The 19,471-nt window shown below is 40.2% G+C and overlaps 1 protein-coding gene across 1 annotated transcript in view; it reads left to right on the top strand.

The window, feature by feature from the left end:
- gbe1b (glucan (1,4-alpha-), branching enzyme 1b) overlaps positions 1 to 19,471 on the top strand; it is a 94,523-nt gene that overhangs the window by 27,242 nt on the left and 47,810 nt on the right. The window contains exons 8-10 of the mRNA XM_083985238.1: positions 9,914 to 10,029; positions 10,963 to 11,090; positions 11,403 to 11,501. Of these exons, the coding sequence (XP_083841364.1) occupies positions 9,914 to 10,029; positions 10,963 to 11,090; positions 11,403 to 11,501 (343 nt within the window). The remainder of the gene's footprint in view (positions 1 to 9,913; positions 10,030 to 10,962; positions 11,091 to 11,402; positions 11,502 to 19,471) is intronic.

Here is a 19,471-nt window from a genome sequence, read left to right as displayed (position 1 = left end):
ATATTCCTAAAGCGTAGAAAGGGCTATTAATGGTGAAGTTAGGTTTCCTCAAATCCTCTTGATTTTTTTTACGCCTTTTACACATTTGGTCAGACATGTGTTGAATTATAATGCATTGTGAGGGATGATTTGATGTTTCAGTGTTGTAAGGCTTTGGCTATGTTCATATCATCAGCTAATTACACAAGTGTGAGGAATAATGTGAAGGGCCTGAAGTGGACGAGCTGTTCTCTGACTCTGCTGGTGCTCAGTGGACAACAAAACTATTGATTGGTGTTGTTGTAAACCCTGTTAATTAAGTGTCTCTCTTCTTGCCTCTGTACCCACAAAATGATCCCAGCGTAACATTAAAGAGGACCGGGCACTGTGGAGTCTATCAAATGCCTTTTTTGAACTTGTTCTTTAATAAGAGTGTGTTGGGCCGCTGCTGCAATTTCCAATACATTACACAATGTTTAGTGTCAGGCATGGGGGCTATAATAAGAGAACAAGGTTCTTCTTTCATTAGTTATTGAACTCTCCTCATATCAGAAGCACTCATTAGACACGGTGCAGACATATGCCACGACTGGGAGGCATACGAGGGGTCATTTGTAAAAGCCCAGAGGAGCTCTGCAATGCCATAGTTGGTTCATTTGTCTTCTCTGCCTCTCGTAGGTTGTTTGGACGTGTCGTTGGTGTCAAGCTTTTCGGCTACTCCCTTAGAAGGAAATGAACCTCAGAGGCTAGCCGTGAACCTCATGTGGAAACACAGCCTGTTTTTAATCAAGCAGCCCTGCTATCAGCCATCACAGCCTGACCATGATGTTCTTATTAGGTTGACAGAACCTGACTGATACAGGCTATCGGAGCAAAGATATATTTTCCCCGTTGCTGCCTTCTCTGCTCCGGTTCCATTTCTGCATCTTTATCACAGAGCACTTTTTTTGGTTGGTTTTTTTTTTTTGTCAGTATGTGCTTCTCTTCGACTTTTCCTCATCAAACATTCACCTCAGTCTGGAGAGAATGCTGTTGCTGTTTAGATAGATGCCTGCTATCCTATTTGTTAACTTGAGTTGCCTTGGAGTCAAATGCGTATTAAAAATGTCTGACTTTGCAAACATTGGTTCCAGGCTGTAGAAAAGCGAGAAGTAGCTTTGCGATTGCTGAATACCAACGCAACACAAAAAGGACTGAGCACCAGTGAAACTGTGCAGGGGAGGTGCTGCCGACACTTGCCGCAACTCACGGTGTGCTTGGTTTATGTCAAGAGGTTCTTGGATGTAAACTTCACATATACACAAGCTGATACACACTTACTCACCAGACACGCAGATGCTCTTCATAGGCAGGTCTAGGGGATATCTGAATTACTTGTTGGCCACTGTTACCTTCATAAGCCTTTTCAAATGTGTCAAAGTCACCTTGAGACGGTGGCTGAGGGAACAGAGCCCATGGCTCGGCGTGTTGGGGGTTGGCAGCCACAGAAGCCAAGCCTTTTTGCAGATCAGGGCCTTCAGATGTGAGAGTTCTGAGAAGCTTGATGTGGGCTCATTCTGTAATCCCCACCCCCACCCCCCCCCACTTCTCACAGGATCATTTGCATCCATTTTTCATCAATCTTTGTGTGAATTCTTAAGATATGAAAAATAGGCTCACAGCCAGGCTTCTGAAAACTCTTTTTAACTCCTGTCCATGTTCTCATGTTGAGAGATCGGCCCAGTGTTTAAAGAACAAGGAGCAATAATTCTCTCTTTGACAAGATTATTCTATACATGCATTTTATTATGTTCAAATATTTGTTAATCTGGTGTGGATGGGGCAATATAAACAGTGATCTTACATATATTCAGCAAGGGAGATTAGCACTGCTTGGACTCTAAGTGTGTTCTTTAGTATGAGAGCTCAAGTAAGACTGAATCTAATAATTCAGGTTCTCTGAAATATAACATTGCACTAAAGGCAGTGATCAGTTAATCTTTTCATCTAATGAAAGATAGATTTCTTGATTACAAACTACACTACTTTTATTTCCAAGAGCCGTGTAATAAACTGTGGGACACATATTACTTAAACATGACTTTTGGCTGTGTTTAGACCGTTCATAGCTTTATCATTAAAATAGCACAGAATAGCTTGAAGGGCATTCAGAGAACACAGCCCTTTGCCAAGGCCACGACAGAAACCAGAATTTCACTTCAAATTCGTTGTAAAGACCCTAGATCTACCCCAAAATTTAATGGCTTCCTCCGTGCCCCATCCCTCCACCAAGTTTTGTGCAAATCGGTTCAGCACTTTTGTAATCCTGCTGACAAATAAACAGACAGGGGTGAAAACACAACCTCCTTGGTGGAAGTAATAACACACGAGGGAACATGTGTAAGGGAAACAAAGAATCATCTTTCTGCTAATTGACAGTCTCGTGTTTTAAGAACCCACAGCAGAAACTGTCACAGAAGAATAAGAACTGCCTGTCTCTCTCTTTGGAACCACGTATTTTCAGCATACAGGGACTTTGGACTGTAGCTACTGTCTGATCAATCAATAACCTCAAACTTGAAAAGTCAGCTGTGTCCAGATTCAGTAATTTCCGTATTTTGCACCCATGAGATGTTCCCCCTGCCCCATCAAGTCACACAGCGAGTGGAAAAGCAGTTTTTTCCCCTCTGGTGAGCTTCAGCTAATGAGCTCAGCTTAGCTGCAGGTGCACATGGTGGCTGGTTGGAGCTGCCTGTAGTGCTTCCACGAGGTAGGAACCTAGCTGCTCTGTACCCTCATGCCCCTCAGCCTCTTAAAACTATCTGGCAAATAAATAGAAAGTAAATCCATTGCAGTAATATGTTCTTCAGTTTTGTTTATGTGAAGAGGAACTATGCAAGATTTGCACCTTAATTAAACGGCTTCGGAGTAATTGTGGTGGATAAATTAGTTGTTACGGGGAGAATGGAGGCTCTCTGCCTTCCCCCTGGCGTCTCTTGGCCGACACCTCCAACCTGGTGTCCCAGATCTCGTCTCGTGAGAAACATGTACTGTGTTATGGCACTGTGACAGAAAAACGCCCCGTAATCCATAATCTCTTGTTAACGTTACCCACCTAGGTAGACATTGCTCTATGGATTCCATGGAGGGAAGAGGGTTAGCGCTGAATTTTTACGACAGTGAAAAAATACACATTTTGAAACTGTAGGGGAAGCTGCAAAGAGAAAAAGGGACCAAAACAGCGAAAAGGCAACCGGATTTGCATAGTTCCCCTTTAAATGCTCAAGAGATTATAAACTGTCTTGTAGACCAGAGTCATTTAATCAGCAGAAAGATTGTGTAAATTTGATTATGAATCAATAAACTTATACAGTATATTGATCCATTTTTCAGTAGCAGGAGATGTCAGCAAAGAGCCTAAATTAAGGCAGTAATACTCAATGTCAGTGTTTCTCTTTCACATGATACTGAGACACCACTCACTCACTCAGTACAAGATTGCAAAGTTTGCAAAGTTATTTTGCTAATGAATTTTTCATTTCCATCAACACTGATCTATCAAAGGGTGCAGTTGGTCTGGAATATCATACTAAAAAGCGGTAACAAAGTTGTGTCTGTTGTTGCTCAGTCCTCCTCTCCTGCTCATGCATTTCAAGGAGCTGATATTCCCTCAGTAAAGCCTGTAAGGCTCCCTCCCTCCCCAAGGCTGGCTACCCACCTGTTTTTGTAATCAACCAAGCCAGAGAGGTTAGCACACTGCAACACATGATGATGATGATGATGTTAGCCAGCCAGCTAGCTAACTGTACAACTATGATTTTGGAGGAATGCCTTTAATTTGCCTTATCTTTGCTTTGCCAGAATGGTCATACCATTTAAGTCATTTCAGTGATTATACATGGGAACATACACCTACAGAGATATCCTGCCTCTACTAAAATATGGCCCATTGGAGAAAACTCCTACAGGGCAGAATTGGCCTGCCAGACTGCAATTGATTCCTGAAAGGCTGCAAGAACAAGGTGATACTAATTACAGGTTGCTAAACATACAAACAGTCTCTCAGGCGGCAGAATATCCCTCCCAGGATGCCAAGCAAGAGCAGCGAGCTGCCAGGCAGCCTAAGGAATGCCAGACAAATGGCAGATATCTGACACAAAGCACAGCAATACAGGGACAGTCTGTCAGACAGCAAGATGAGAGTTTACCCTGCAAGGCAGCCAGCATCACCAGACTGTCTGAAAGGCTGCTTAACAATGTGGTACAAAGTATAAAGGCGTATTTGCTACACATGTCCGGTGCAGAGCACACGTTCGCGTTTTTTCAGGCACACAATGCTGACTGTGTTTTACTCGACTGTCGCTTACTTTATGAAAAGGGACATGGCAACTAGATATGATTAGAATTTCTTCCTTTTAGTCACAAAAGTGATTGAAAAGACATTATACAACATCAGCAATTCATGTCCTTCAGTAATCTGCTGCGCTCATGTGTATTTTATGCCTTCACAAGATGAATGAATAATCCAACAATCAAAAAAGTGATGTGTATATAAATAAAAAATAAAAACGTAAAATCAAAGCCTCAACCAAGAAATGTGAATTTATAGCAGGTGTCACACCTGTCAATATCTCTGACCTGGACACATTAATGGCTGCAGGCAGGGATTGGAGAAAAGTTTGAGAGGTGTTAAATGAGGCACGTTTTTTTTTTTCTTTTTCGTCCAGCAAACGCACACCATCCATCGGGCTGTCTGGCATCATTGTTTGAGCATCTCACTTCTTGTGTGACCTGTCAGCTTCTTGAATTTGTGTTCTCTTATACTATGCAGCTTATCTGTGATGCTGTGAAAACAGGGACTCAAGTTTTTCTCCCTGCCATCATGACAAGTTGCCATGGCGCCTTATGCAAAATTGACTTCTGGCAACGCAGCATGTTTCAGTATATGTTCTGCCCACAAATGTTCTGCCTACAACAGAACATTAAATACCATCATATGCATCACAGTCAAGTTTAGCTGGAGGTGCAACTTAATCAAGGAGCAGTGTTTTCTTTAACACTGTAAAGCACTTTGTGTTGCATTTTTATATGTATGAAAGGTGCTATACAAATAAATAAAGTTTGAAGTTTGTAGTTTGAAGATGTAAAACATGTCTGTTGTTTGAAGCCCACTTGTAACTTTCAAAATGTGTTAAACGTTTTCATTGTCCCCAGATTCAGCCGCAGTTTTGACGTCAGTTCTGACGTCAATCAAGTCTTTAGTTAGGGGATTGATTTGAATTTCCCATCCTTGTACATGCAGTTCAAGTTTTTTCCATTTGCTTCATTAGTCATAGAGCACCAGTAAATAGCCTAATCCTGGTCTAATTTGCACAGCATCGACAAATTAGCCCCTTTATATATATTTCCTAATTTGTAATGTTTTAAAGTGGACTCTGGGTCTTGACCATTTCATCTGAACCCTGAAATAACTTACAGGGTTTGAAATGTTCATATCAAATTCCTTTCACCACCCCCTCACCCTCCTCTTTACATAAAGTCTTATATCTCCTACACTGTCTTTAAGATGCTGATAATAATGTTAATATTTTTCTGTATTTCTTCATATTGTAAAATCTTTTTATGTTTAAAATTAGCCCATTTTAGCTAATATCCATTGGTGCTCCATTTCTTTTTTTGCCATAAAATGCCCTTAATTTCAATTATCTGAGTAAAACTGCATTAAACAGCCATGGCTAATGTTGTTGTTTAATGCATAGTTTTGTCTCAGCCGCTGGAAAGCCATTACATTACCATCTTTTGTCACAGTACATAATGCTGTCATAGCATGTGGAATCCATTGTTTGAACATCTGAAAAACCATGGATATAAGCTATGCTATCCATCAAAGAAGTCTGATCAATGGCAATCGAGTGACAGCATCTAAATGTTAGAGCAAGTCTCTAGTTACAGATTTGCTCCAATGAGGCTTTGAATTTCCTGCCCCTGTACATGACATTTAGTGTTTTTCCATTTGCTTCATCAGTGATTAGTGCACCTGTAATCATACTGCAATTCACCTAAGGCCACTACTAGAACAATATTGTTCCTTATGTCTTAGTCCACCTTCATATACAGTAGTTTACCCTATGCAGCCTGTTGATTCCTCTTGTTATAGATCCCCCAAAGTAAAATACAGTATTTTTGTTAATTAGTTGTGGTTGGCAAGTAAAACATCCAACTTCAATTTATTTCCAAAAGCCAAACATCCCAAGCTGATTGACTAACTAAACACAGAGGTTTATGTCTGGCTCGTCTAAAGCCTGATGATGTTCTTCATTCCTGACCTTTTACCCCTTTAAGATCTTTATTCTGCCTAACAGCTTCTGCCAGAGGCTCTATAAACATTGTGACTATCAGTCAGGCTGCAATTTATTTTTATCCTTGCGGTTGGAGTTTTTTTTTTTTTTTTTTTTTTTTTAATACCCTGGATAGTCTTGCCATTTAGTCCAAATTTCTCAAGCACATGAGAGAAAAATGCAGTTTTCCAGTTAGATCTTCTATTATATCATCCAAAAACTCAATATAACTTAATTTTTACATTAATCAAGGTATAGTACATTTTATAATCTACAGTATGTACACTGTAAATAAAGATCTATGATCTGAGTAGCTCTCACTCCTCCCCCACTGATAATACATCTTTCTTCTAGGATGGTGGGAGTTACCATCCTACTCAAGTAACAGCAAAAGCAAGTCCCTGAATGGTTTGTAGCACTGTGCACTGCTGTCACTGCCAGGTTTATAATTTGTTTTTAATCTGCTCACCGCTGTTTCTATTTCAGTCTTTGTAATGGCCCTAGTCAGACTTTTTCAGTTGCCAGGACTTGTTGTTACTTCTATAGCAAAATGCGCTTGCAGGTAAAACAACATCACATATGATAGATTACCTTATCATACTCTACAAGCAGCAATGTTAGAGCTTTACTCTATTAGTGCTCCCTAACCAGGTTTCACTGTCATTGCTAAGCTTTAGCATGAGGACAGTGTAATATGCAATTTGCTTTTGTATTAACACTACAGACTGAATGATAACTTCATTGAACTGCATAGATAAGCGGTGTATTGCATCGAGTATAGAGATCTAACTTTCTCACTGTAATTGGACTTCATGATGAATGGCATTGTGGGTCCTAATGTGGCAGTATGGTTTCATCTTGGGCCTCTGGCTCTCACAGGCTATTATCTCCATCCCGTGGGGATACATTGTGTCTGAGCCTTTGTTGGCTCTGCGCAGTGGTGTGGAGGACCTAATCTATTTATCACAGGGTCTGCGTGACCACCCAGCCAGGCTGCTATATCGGATCATACTAGGCTCCCTCGTGCTCCTCCTCAAGGGAAGGAGGAAGCGCAGATGTAACATGCAGCTTCACACCTGTCAAACAGTGCCGGGTTTGGTCATCCCTGAGGAATGGAGCACAGAGGGCAACACATTTAAATGTATTTTGTGTCATGGCTTACTTGGCAGAAGAAAAATCTGGGATTTTGTCTCTCACCATCAAGGATGTAATCTCCAGAATTCAGTGTTGCAACATTCAGAAGTTCAATCAATATGCCTTAAAGAGGAGGTATCTCTGAGAACAAGAATGGTCTGGTTTTTGGATGGATTTTCGCAGTTTGAGATGTTATTGAAGCGTTGTTGAAGCATGAATCTGGGACTCACTGCTTCACCAACTTTTTGACATGATGAAATTGCATCATTCAAGCAAAAAACTGTTGAACTGCCCCACAGTGTGGTGTCACAACTGGTGGAAAAAAAAACAAAGGGAGTTCAGATCAAACTTTTGTAATTCAAAACCAGTTATTTTAACCTCCAACTGTAGATGCAGCAAACTGAAGGCAAGTCAGCCCTTTCATTTGAGAAATAAGGAAAACCTCCTTTAATAACACATTTACAGTATATCGTCAATAATGAAAGAGACTAAAAATGAATCCAGTATATCTGGCAGAAAATAGATCTTTGGTTCAGTCTATGTCTAGACAGAGATGGTAAATATTAAAATCTTTCTGTTTTTAGTGTCTTTAATGAATGCAAGTGAGGCTTTACCAACTTGACACACAAGCATAGCACTTACAGTACGTAATAACAGAATAACCTCCGGTGACAAAACATTTGTCCGATTATATATAAACCATTACAATGCAAACAAAGAACTTTGTCTTCTATCCCAAGGCAAGGGAATGTATTTGTATTGCACAGTATCATACACAGAAGTCATTCAATGCGCTTAGCAGAAATAAAAATCCCGAGCACTGCAAATAAAATGTGCCACATAAATTGCCCCCTTGATCAAGCATGAATCATTCATTTAGTTGTGAATGGATAACATATGGGCCTTAGATGAAGGCGTGTTTAATATTACGAGAAAATGTGTTTATGGGTGTTCATTTTTATTGCAAAACATCATACAAATAAAGCAACAATGCCATGCAGTTACCACATAAACATTTGCAGAGAAGAAAAAAATGACACAGCTTTGATGGCAAATAATATGCGAGCTGCAGCGATGATAAAAATTCACAGGTGCTGTAGTTCTTCTTTCAAATGAACTGTTATATTTATTAACTTTTTCTCAATCCTGACAAAACCATAATACAAGGCACTAGTAGATACACACAGGCTCTCCAGGGTATGTAAAAGAGGGGCCAGGGTCTGCCGTGCTGCCAGCCAATGAGTGCAGTTAATTATAGTATTATGTTAACACAACTGAACAAACTGTCTGTAGAGGTTGGTGTGAAGCTCCGGAGGTCAACTGATATTTCGTGAAACTTTTGGTGAGGAAAGGTCACCAATGTACTCCCAATTTGTCAAAAAAACAAAAACAACAACAACAAAAAACAGGGTTCATAAGTGCAGTTATTTACAGGGACCCCAGACACATATCATTAAAACGATTGTTGGAGATGAGGACACAGAGCATCTGAGTTGTGAATCTCAGCCGAAGCAGAGGCAGCGGTTCACATTTAATCAGTGGCGTGGATGTGTCATTCGTCTCACATCCTTGACGCTTTGCTGCTGCTTTCCAGCGCAGCATCCGTGTGCACAACATTTCATTTGATGCTCATTACGCGGGCCTCATAGGCTAGACCACCGAATCATGAGTTTTAACTGACGTCTCCATGGCAACACGCCACTGATTGGGAAGAGGTGAGATGCGTAGTGTATTTTGCCTTGAGTGGCTGTTCAGATCCAGAGGACTCTCCCATCACTCAGTCAGGAGCGGGGACTGGGGCCATTTATGGAATCCACCTCCTCCAGCCTCCACCAGCAGGAACACAGAGCATTTGCATGCTTTACAACACCGTGGCCAACAAAAAACAACCATAAGTTACACTTTCATATTTACATGGTTTGGCGATTTCATTAGTTTGCTTTCAGGGATATTTATCCCATTGCTTTTAGGACAAAGGATCTCCTCATATGTTGACAATCGAAGCCAAAGAGAATAGAAGTGTGCAGCTTTATCTCCTCCTAAGGAGAGGAAACTCAATTCCCCTGCATGGTGTTTGTTTACCCAAGTGTAGCATGAAATCCTATCAGTTGAAATACCGAGGGATGGTCCTGGCTATACTAAATACTTGCTCAGTAGTCATGGAAGTGGTCTGATAGTAATCAGAAAACTTTTCATATTATGTATTGTGAGCTGCTGATTTCTCATCCTGACAACTGGATATGTGAAAGACAGCATCTCCTGTACTGTGGCGTTAATGAAAACACCATCTCCTGTCACCGACACTCCATCTTTGACATAATGGAGCTTTGGTTATCAAAATGTGAATGTCCTGTAGCGGTGAAAATTAATCTCTGCTGCCTAAAGTGCATGATGAGATGTGTGTATAATTCACAGCTTCTTGTTTATCTGACCTTGAAAGTGTGTGCATGTGTGTTTGTGTGCCTGTCTCTGTGTTTTACCAGTTGGGAAGTGCTGAGGTTCTTACTGTCAAACCTGCGCTGGTGGATGGAGGAGTACCGCTTTGACGGCTTCAGATTTGACGGCATTACGTCCATGCTGTATCACCACCATGGCCTCGGTAAGACTGGCTTGTCTGCATCTCAAAATTCAGGAATGTGTGGAGTGTTTTAAGATATCATACCCCAGCTTCTCTGAAACCCATAATGCCATTTGGGACTCGGACTCCAGAGGGTTTTATGGAATAAGGCCTATATGAGAGTCTGGCTTAGCACACCCTCATGTGGAGGATTTTTTATATACAAAGCAAGTTTCATTTGAAAACACATAAATCAACAAATTGAAGATAATAGCCAAACTTGAATCTATACATGAAAATGAAAGAGAGGTATTGCAAGCAGAACACAGTCTGATTAGTTGACAAAACATGTTTCCTCAACAGTGTTTCAAATGAGGTCATTCTCCTGAGTGAAGTGTGTGGAGAGAGATGTTTGTATTTTTTCATAACACAATGTGGCCTGATTGGCTATTTTATCAATTCTTCAATGAGTTGCCACTTAAACAACAATATCATCTTGGATACACACAGTGCATTTTGGTGAGACAAACAGAAAATGTCCCAAAATTCCTATTGTAATCACACACACACACAAATACAATTTTTAGAATCTTTTATATCAGACACGCAAATGTACATTATAAGGAGAACTTTGTCAATACTACATCTATTATGACCAAAAATATAAAAGCAAACTAAAATTTAAAATTAAAGTCCACACAGTCATTTTCAGTCGCCATAGTTATTATGTTGTGAATTTTTGAATATCCTAACCTCTGAAGAAGCATCTGTAGTTTATGTATTTGTGAGCAAACAATGGAGAGATGTGACCCTGTGGCAATCTAACCCAAATGAACCTAAAAATGTGTTCTAAATAAAACTGTATTTATGTCTATGACTGCTCAGAAATATATGCGGTGAAACAGTAGCTGAAGGATTTTAGAAAATTTGTAGAAAAACATGACGACGTTGACTGTGTGGGTGTTTACTCCTCAGGCCAAGCCTTCTCAGGGGACTACAGCGAGTACTTTGGCCTTCAGGTGGACGAAGAGTCTTTGGTTTACCTGATGCTTGCCAATCACATTCTTCATACCCTTTATCCTGACTGCATCACCGTTGCGGAGGTAAAAAAAAAAAACACCAGCACGACTCACACCGTCAGCATCCGCTCGCTTTGCAATGACACTGCCCCCAGCTATTATTAATTAAAAACACTTATTAGTTAGGCATAGCTTACTTAGGTATTCATTGGTGTAATTAAGAAGTAATGCAAAAGGAAATGGGATGTCACTCTTTTTTGGCCTGTGGTATAGGATTTTTACCCTTTAATATGTGAGCTGTGGAGTGGCATCGATGTGATCTTGGCTGACTTCTGGGAAAGAAACCTGTGCACACCAAGAGAAAATGTGATATGAAATAGTGTGACTTCTCCGCAGGATGTGTCAGGGATGCCTGCTCTCTGCAGAGCAGTGGAGGAGGGAGGACTTGGTTTTGATTACCGACTGGCTATGGCTATTCCTGACAAGTGGATTCAGGTAAGATGATTCACTTCTTTTTAATCTCCCTGGCAACTTTTACAGACACTGTGGGCATGAGCTCTCACAGAAACAGAAAACTCACAGAAAACCACAAATACAGAGGAAAGTGAAAAGCGTTTGATTTCAAAACAGGGGTGAGAGACAAAGGGAGTGACAGGAGGCACTAAGCACTCTTGTGGTATAATACAGCTGAGCTTTGTGCTAAACTTTTGAGCCTTTCGAGAAACAAGTGTAAAGCAATATAGTGACTTTTTTTTTTCTGGAGATGCCGCCACACTCTTTTGTTTTGCTGTAACCTTAATGGACACAGAGTCTCGATGAACCTAGGCTAGCAACATGATGCAACCTGCACTGAGAGAAATGGCACCATCGTTACTGATTAAGAAATGTATGCAAAAAATGCTTTTATATTCCTTTGACAGTTTAAAGGATTGACTTGTTTCTCAAATTGTTTATACTGATGAATGAACACAAGAATAAGAAAAACCACACATCCTTATAATAGAATAATCTATAGAACAGAATAGTCCTGGGATAAAGGCTATAATGTTTTTATTGATTGTGCCATGGAGGCATTTATTTACCGCAACTCAATATTGTTTTGTATTAGATTGCTTTATATAATGAAGTATTTATATCACAATATATACTTTTGGTCACTCACTGTAGGAAACAAACTTTGCTTCTTAACAAATTTACTCTGCACTCACCATTTGGTTTGTTTGTGTCTTTAGCTCTGTTTTCAACGCTTATTTAAGCAGTTTTTTTGTCTGATGTGGATGTCACTTATTTACAGTAAAGCGTTTTTGCATTTTGCACTTTCTCACCATGATGAAAATCGCTTCACTGTGGCTACTATTTTACCTATCTGTGTTTGTGCCTGGGAACTGCCTGACAAACTGGAAAAACCTCCTCACCTACACCCGAGAGCATCTGCTCCCCCTTCAATCAGCTATTGTGGCTCCATCAGTGATTTTACCTCCATGAAGCATCGACTCTGGAGACGCCACAGCAGATTCCCCCTACATGTCATCACTCTTTCAAATGTTCGCTCTGTAAGCAACAACCTGGATGAACGTATGTTAAGAGCCGAGCACGACTGTAACATTCAGAGTAACATTGTGTGACTGAGAGAAACATGGCTTCAAGACCATCATGAAACTCCTAGTCTGTCAGCAAACGCCACCATCAGAGCTGAGCGGAACCAGTGATGCACTCATAAATCTGTTGTAGGAGGATTGTGTTTGTTTGTGGATAACGGCTGGGCCACACAATATCACGAAAGGGAGCAAGAAGAATGCACACCGACCAGACTGTGAGATACTAAAGGTATCCTTCAGACCCTTTTAGTTCCCGTGGGAGTTCGGCCAGATCACCATCATTCTCGCTTACTCCGGACCGAATGACGAAGCAGCAGGGGAGAGAATAGCTGAGAGCTATAACAAGGCTCTTGCCCGCTCGACTGACCAGCCCCTCTTTGTCCTCGGGGACTTCAATTCCTATAATCTGTCTGACCACTTGCCTACTGTTTAACGATACGTCAGCTGTCCCACACGTCTGAAGCAGATGTTTGACCGTTGCTATGGCAACATCCCTGACACTTAGGGTTAGGGTATGCAGACTGCGTAGTGGAAAGTCAGACCATAATGTAATTCATCTTTTGGAGAAATAAAAGTCTGTGGTCAAAAGAATTAAACCAGCTGTCAAGGAAATACAAGTGTAGTCAGATAATAATAAAGAACAACTTTGGAATTGTTTTGATGACACAAACTTCTTTGAAGGGAGGTGAACTCACAGACACCCTTCAAAATCTGTGAGGGCTGTGTGTCTGAAACAAAGACTGTGAAAATATTCCTAAACAATAAAAAAAACCCTGGGTTACAAAACAATTGAAAACCTGCCTTAATGAAAAGAAGGCTGCCTTCTGTTCTGGCAACCTGGAATTAATGCAGGAGAAAAGAAGGCAACTGAGAGGGAACATCTTTAAGGCAAAAACTGAATACAAAAAGAAAATAGTATTTTAGTGGTAACATAGAACAGTCTTGGGCAGGTTTAAGTACCTTAATGGTCAAAACCAGTAAAAACGATAATTCCACCCTCAACAACAGTTTACAGTCAAAGTTTTCTTAATGACTTGAACCATTTTTTCTGTAATGTTGTGGATGACACCGTGAATGTGATGAGATTTGTAAAAGTCTCCCTGCAGGCTCATCAATAGTAATCACAGAGGATGCTGTTGCTAAAAATCTCCTGAAACTAAAACCAAATAAGGCCCCTGGTCCAGACTGCCTGAAAGCTTGTCTACTTAAAGACTGCATTCTTCAACTTACAGTAAAGGAGTCTTTTCCAGGCTACAGTATTTAATTCACTGTTTGTCACAGGAGCACCCAAATTTTGGAACAGTCAGGCCTATACCAAAAAAAGCCTGGTGCTAATAAGCCTGGATATTTTCAGCCAATTGCCTTAACCTCCATACTTTGCAAAACAATGGAGAGGGTTCTGGTTGATCTCCCCTTCAATTTGCCTATACTGTAAGAGGGACAGAGGCACGGATGATGTACTGACTCACAAAAACGGCACACGCTTCCTAAAGGGTATGCAAGGGTCCTATTTGGAGCTTACAACTCTATGAAGCTACTGTACATATCCTTTTGAAAAGGCTGGCAGACCTCAATGTTGATAAGGGCCTAATTCTCTGGATCAGAGATTTTCTGTCTTGCCGCCCTCAGAGGTAAGGGTTTGTGTTAATGGAACCCTGTCTGAAGTGCTTGACATAAGCACAGGCGGCCCACAAGGCAGTGCACTTTCACCCTTGCTTTTTTTTTCTTTATTTACAAATCAGTTTGCACCTAACAGTTGCAATTTTGAATGTATTAAGTATGCAGATGACATGGCCTTAGTTGGCTTATTACAGGACCACACCAAAGCCCTATAGCCAGCTATCAGTGTGTTGAAAAGGAACTGGTTATCAGAAAAAATTTTGAAGGAAGAAAAGGAGGAGAGTCAGAAAAATCCAGGCGTCCGGGAGACGCTATTGTGTCCCTTTGGCCGAAGGTGTTTTATCCCAAACTCTATCAGCGTTCTCAAATGACCAACCTACAGACATTCACCTGAACTGCTCTACTTTTTATTATTTCTTTCTTTTAATTCTACTGTTATTTTAAATTATTTCAATCAAATGTTCTCTTATTGTAATTTACGTTCTTCTTACGTTAATTAGTGCTGTTTTGTCTTCTTTTACTGGTGAGCCAAAGACAATACACCTCAGTGGACAATACAGATTTATTCTATTCTATTCTATTCTATTCTATTCTATTCTATTCTATTCTATTCTATTCTATTCTATGTTAGAACAGTAATAGGATCAGTAACACCAACACTATACTATAAAATAGAGGTGCTTCTTTCACACTGATAATACTGCTATGTAACAGGAATCTTCAGTGTCATTGGACCTTCTCATTAAGTGATGCTACAAACTGTTAGAACTCATACAGACATTATGAATATAACACCATTGTATTTCCAAGAAACAGATAATGACGAATGTATTTCGACAAACATAATGTACATGAATTGTCAGGATTTCTCTGGCTATTATGGAGAAAATGACATGAAGTCTCTCCATTTCGGAAGAAATTCTGCACTTGAGTCGTTTGTTTTCACCCTGAGCTGGGGTTTTTTTTTTTTTGAGTCAAACTGAAAAAGGTCTTTGAGCTTTTTCTAAAGCTGTGCTAATTTATTTTTCCTCTTTTCTGACTTAATCCTACCTGCTGTGCAAATGGGAAGGTCATTATTTATCCCATGGAACATAAAGTTATGAATAAATGATGGCAGAGACATAATTCTTATTGAAATTAGAAGCATTTGACTCGTTCATAATGACTTTTCTAAGATGAGTAATTATTCTTAAGTTCTTACATAGATGTATGTTTTCATTTGAAAGACAAGCTTTAATAATGTTAACATGAAGGTCATCTAGTCACTGATCCAGGCTGAAATTTCTTTTGTGATGTTTTTCTCTTAAGTGGAGCATTTGAATAGGCTCACAGTCACCTTTACATTTCACTTTGATTCATTATTCAGGCTGAAATATCTGTCCTTGGGGCAGCTTTAAATGATGTCAAAGCGGAGGTTATTCTTCTGTTTGAATTCAATGCTCTGTTGATTTTTCCCAACCAGTCGAGACGATCTGAATAGCAGAAAATTAGAGGCGCAACAGCCAACAATAAATACTCATCCTCCACTCATTGTCAGGGTAAATACAGACAGAGATTTCAGTAATGGTCAACTGCTAAATACTGATATTGAAATAATGTATATGCTTATATACAATTGTTTGTTTTAAGTTCAAATGAAGGTATGCAGGAATACATTTCATTCAATGGCCAAAGATGCTTATATATAATATAATCTGGAAATGTATTGAGCCATGAGTTCTCTCACCTTATTCCTATGATTTTTAGGTGGTAGTAGAGTGAACTTTTTTTTTAAGATATTAACCACACTGTCATTTTGAGAGTGTATAAGTAAAGCCTGTTTTGGGCACAGCAGTTTTCTTGCCTGTCAGAGTTTTTAAATGTTTTTCCATGTTTGATGAAGGTTAGCATCAGTCAAGCTGTACAGCAACATGTTGAGCTCTTTGCTCCAGACAAAAATGTTACTGCACACTCTAACATGAAACCAGAGAAATGCATACTGAAGGAAAGACATCGAGCGAGCAGCCTTCAGTGCTCTATGACTTTACAAAAGGAATTGTTTCACACCCATTTTTCCATTTTTTATATGCTGATAATGATGAGTCACATTGAAACGTTACATCGCAAGAAATCCTGTGTGACTTGCAGCTATACAGTAGTAAAACATTGCTGGTTTCATTTACCTTCTAATTTGTATTTCTCTAACAGAGTCAAGTCAAGTCAAGTCACAATTTATTTATAAAGATACTGTTTACTCCTCAGAAAAACTTAAACATATCTTCAAACTGAAAACAGTCTCTTTGCTTTTTGTATTTACTTATTATATCGCATTTGTAATTAGCAAGATTTTACTTGGACAAACATGATGGAACCGAAAGGCCTTTTTCCAAAACAAAACAAACTTTGATATTTATATTAGTCCCACTGTAGGTTGATTTTTTACCTAAAAATCTCATGAGTGACAATTTTAACACTAGGTTCAGCATGCAAAATAAGTCATCAACAATCATGTGACGTCTTGACAGTGATAGGACTTTATTATTATTATTATTATTATTATTAGATCATTGTACCTCAGTCTGATAAGTGTAGGATCATAACAGAGATGGTAACAAAAGCGACTGAAATATTAAATATCTGTCCTCGCTGTCGTTAATGATTACTGGCAGAGATGATCACACTGTTTAGTGAGGTGTCCTGCCCAGCACTGCTTCAGACTGGATGGGAGATTCTGGGCACCAAATACTCTCTGCCCTTCCACAACAACTACTGAAGCACCCTTTAGCTCGCCACTTCAGCCCAAACTGCCACTGTGAAAATACTTAATGGCCCACAATGGGAAAACATTGTTTATAACTGTGCAGCCATGAAAGTCCATAACTGAAGCCTAGCAGCACAGGGAAAATGCATGCATACTCATCCATACAGAAATAAATAGAGGTTATTTTATATTTCTTCATCTGGAATTTTCTCTGTCTGTTATGACGTCACAGGGGGCAACCGCCATTTCGACATCCCACCAGTCCGACATAGGCCTCTAATTGTCTAAATGGCAACACTTAATTTTCTATCAAATCTATCAAATGTCCCATTATGTCCCAATTTTTGCCTCCTATGGTCGGAATTACAGTATTTTTTTCTTTCATTAAACATCCTGCCTTTCAGATAATTCCTTTAATAGCGTATTTTTTTTCCCAGAAAGATTTTGCACTGGTTGGGTTTAGGCAATGATGAAAGGAGTTGGTTAAGTTTAGTAAAAAGACCAGGTAGATGCTAGACAGGCCGGATAGATAGAGAGAGTCCAGATAAGTAGGAGGGAGTCACCTGTTGAGTAATGCACATTTCCTTATTGAAAGACTTGTCGGAATGGTGGGACGATGGCATGTCGGAATACCGGTCAGAATGGTGGGACGATGGCATGTCGGAATAGCGGTCAGAATGGTGGGATGTCGGAATGACGGCGTGTAACCAGACTCACTTGTCACCAACATCCAACCATACATGTTCAGACTTGTCCTCTGAGGTTTTTTTTATTTTTTATTTCAGCCTTCCTTGTTTTGTGCAATGTTTGCCTCCTCTGGAGAACTTGGATAAAATTACAGTACTTGGGATCAGTACATAACTCATAATTTATTTTCTTGGCCCCGCTGGTGTTTTCTTCAAAGTCTGTATTAATAAAAATGCCACCCATTCGTCGTCAGTATGCCAAAGTGTTTTTATGAAATCAGCAAATATTACTTTAGAAAGTACATTTGTAGGGAAACAGAGCGGCAGCAGGTTATCCCCGGGGATGTTTCTGTCTGTTTGGGTTGGCTGGTGAATGTGGATTGTTTTGTGTCCTGTTTTAGTGTGCATACTTGTGTGTGCATGTTTAGGCAGGCAGAGAGGCTTTCTTGTTTGATATTTGGCAAAAAGAAAAATGCTGTTTTCAGAATATCCAAAGAGGTTATCCGTTGCAAGATTCATGTAAAGCTATGTGTTTTTTTTTATTTTATTTTATCTATGAGCCCACACTGGAAGTTATATTTGCTCATATTTTGGTGAAAAGCAAAGCCATGTGTGTGACCTCAGCACCGCATGCATCCTCTTGCGCTACAGTTTCTTGTGTTTCTCGATGGGGGAAGTCTATGCATCGTTAATCAAGTCTGTCTCTCGCAGCGGTGGGTTTTACTCAGTAGCGGAGATGGAGGGAGGAGAACAGAGAGGCAGAGGGAGGGAGGGAGGGGGGAGTCCCAGACTTGACCTTCCTCAGTGATGCTTGCACTAGCTGTGCAGCAGGCAGTGCTGTACCGCTGAGACGCAGCCTCCTCCACGGTAACCAGAGTTTTCACAGGATTATCATCGGGATGCTTCTGGAGAGGCTGCTGCTGTTTTTACTTTTCAAACAATATTGCTTGCAATGCAAAATTCATTAGGTTCTTCTTCTTCTTGTATTTATTTATTTTCCAATTAAATTCAATTGTTGCTTCCCTGATGAAATGCCACGTCGTGAATGGTAAAGTTGAAGGAGAGGAAGCGAGTGGTGGAACTCATGTATTTCTGTGCAAGGGAGCATTCAGATGAACATGGCCATGCCTTGGTATAGCCAGTGAAGTGCACTCAGGGCTCGCCTTGCCTTGTCAATTAGGGAGGGATTTGAATGGACTGAAGTGGTGCCTCCAGTGAGGTGTGTGTTGCAGAGAAGGAGACGTGGAGCGGGGCGGGGGGGCAGGCGTTCAGAAAGATGGACGGAGAGACAGGAAAGGAAGGAAGAAACAGAAGGAAGGAGAGACAAAGAGACAGAGCAACACTGCTGTTAGCTTATTTATAGATTCACATGTGTGCACAAATGAATCTCTCTTGGCTTCTTGAGCAGAGGCCTCACGCTGTGTTTCGTCCTCAGCATGACTGATTGATATGACTCATTTACTGGCTGCAGAAGGCTGTAAGGACCAACAGGCTGTGAAAAATTAAGATATCCTAATGAGACTATACGAGATAAGGCGCAGAGCACAAGTTTGGATGATTCGATCTGATTATAACCATAAAATGCTGTCACTCCTAATGGATAATATTACAAAAGCCCTCTAATTTAACAAGCACCCTTCCCTCCAGCTACAATAGATTGAGATGTAATTGAAACAATTAGAGGCGGAGGAGGTAGAGGGCTCGCTGGTCACAGCTTGGATAAGAGAAGGCGTTGCAGAGAATTCTCCAGCATCCCTCTGCTTCTTGCAGCTCCTCAACTTGAATGACCTCTGAGTCAATTGTCCCGATTTTTTGTTTCTG

This window comes from Trachurus trachurus (genome assembly GCF_905171665.1).
Source record: "Trachurus trachurus genome assembly, chromosome: 13".
In the NCBI taxonomy this organism is placed as follows: domain Eukaryota; kingdom Metazoa; phylum Chordata; class Actinopteri; order Carangiformes; family Carangidae; genus Trachurus; species Trachurus trachurus.
This window is presented reverse-complemented; position numbering and strand designations above follow the sequence as displayed.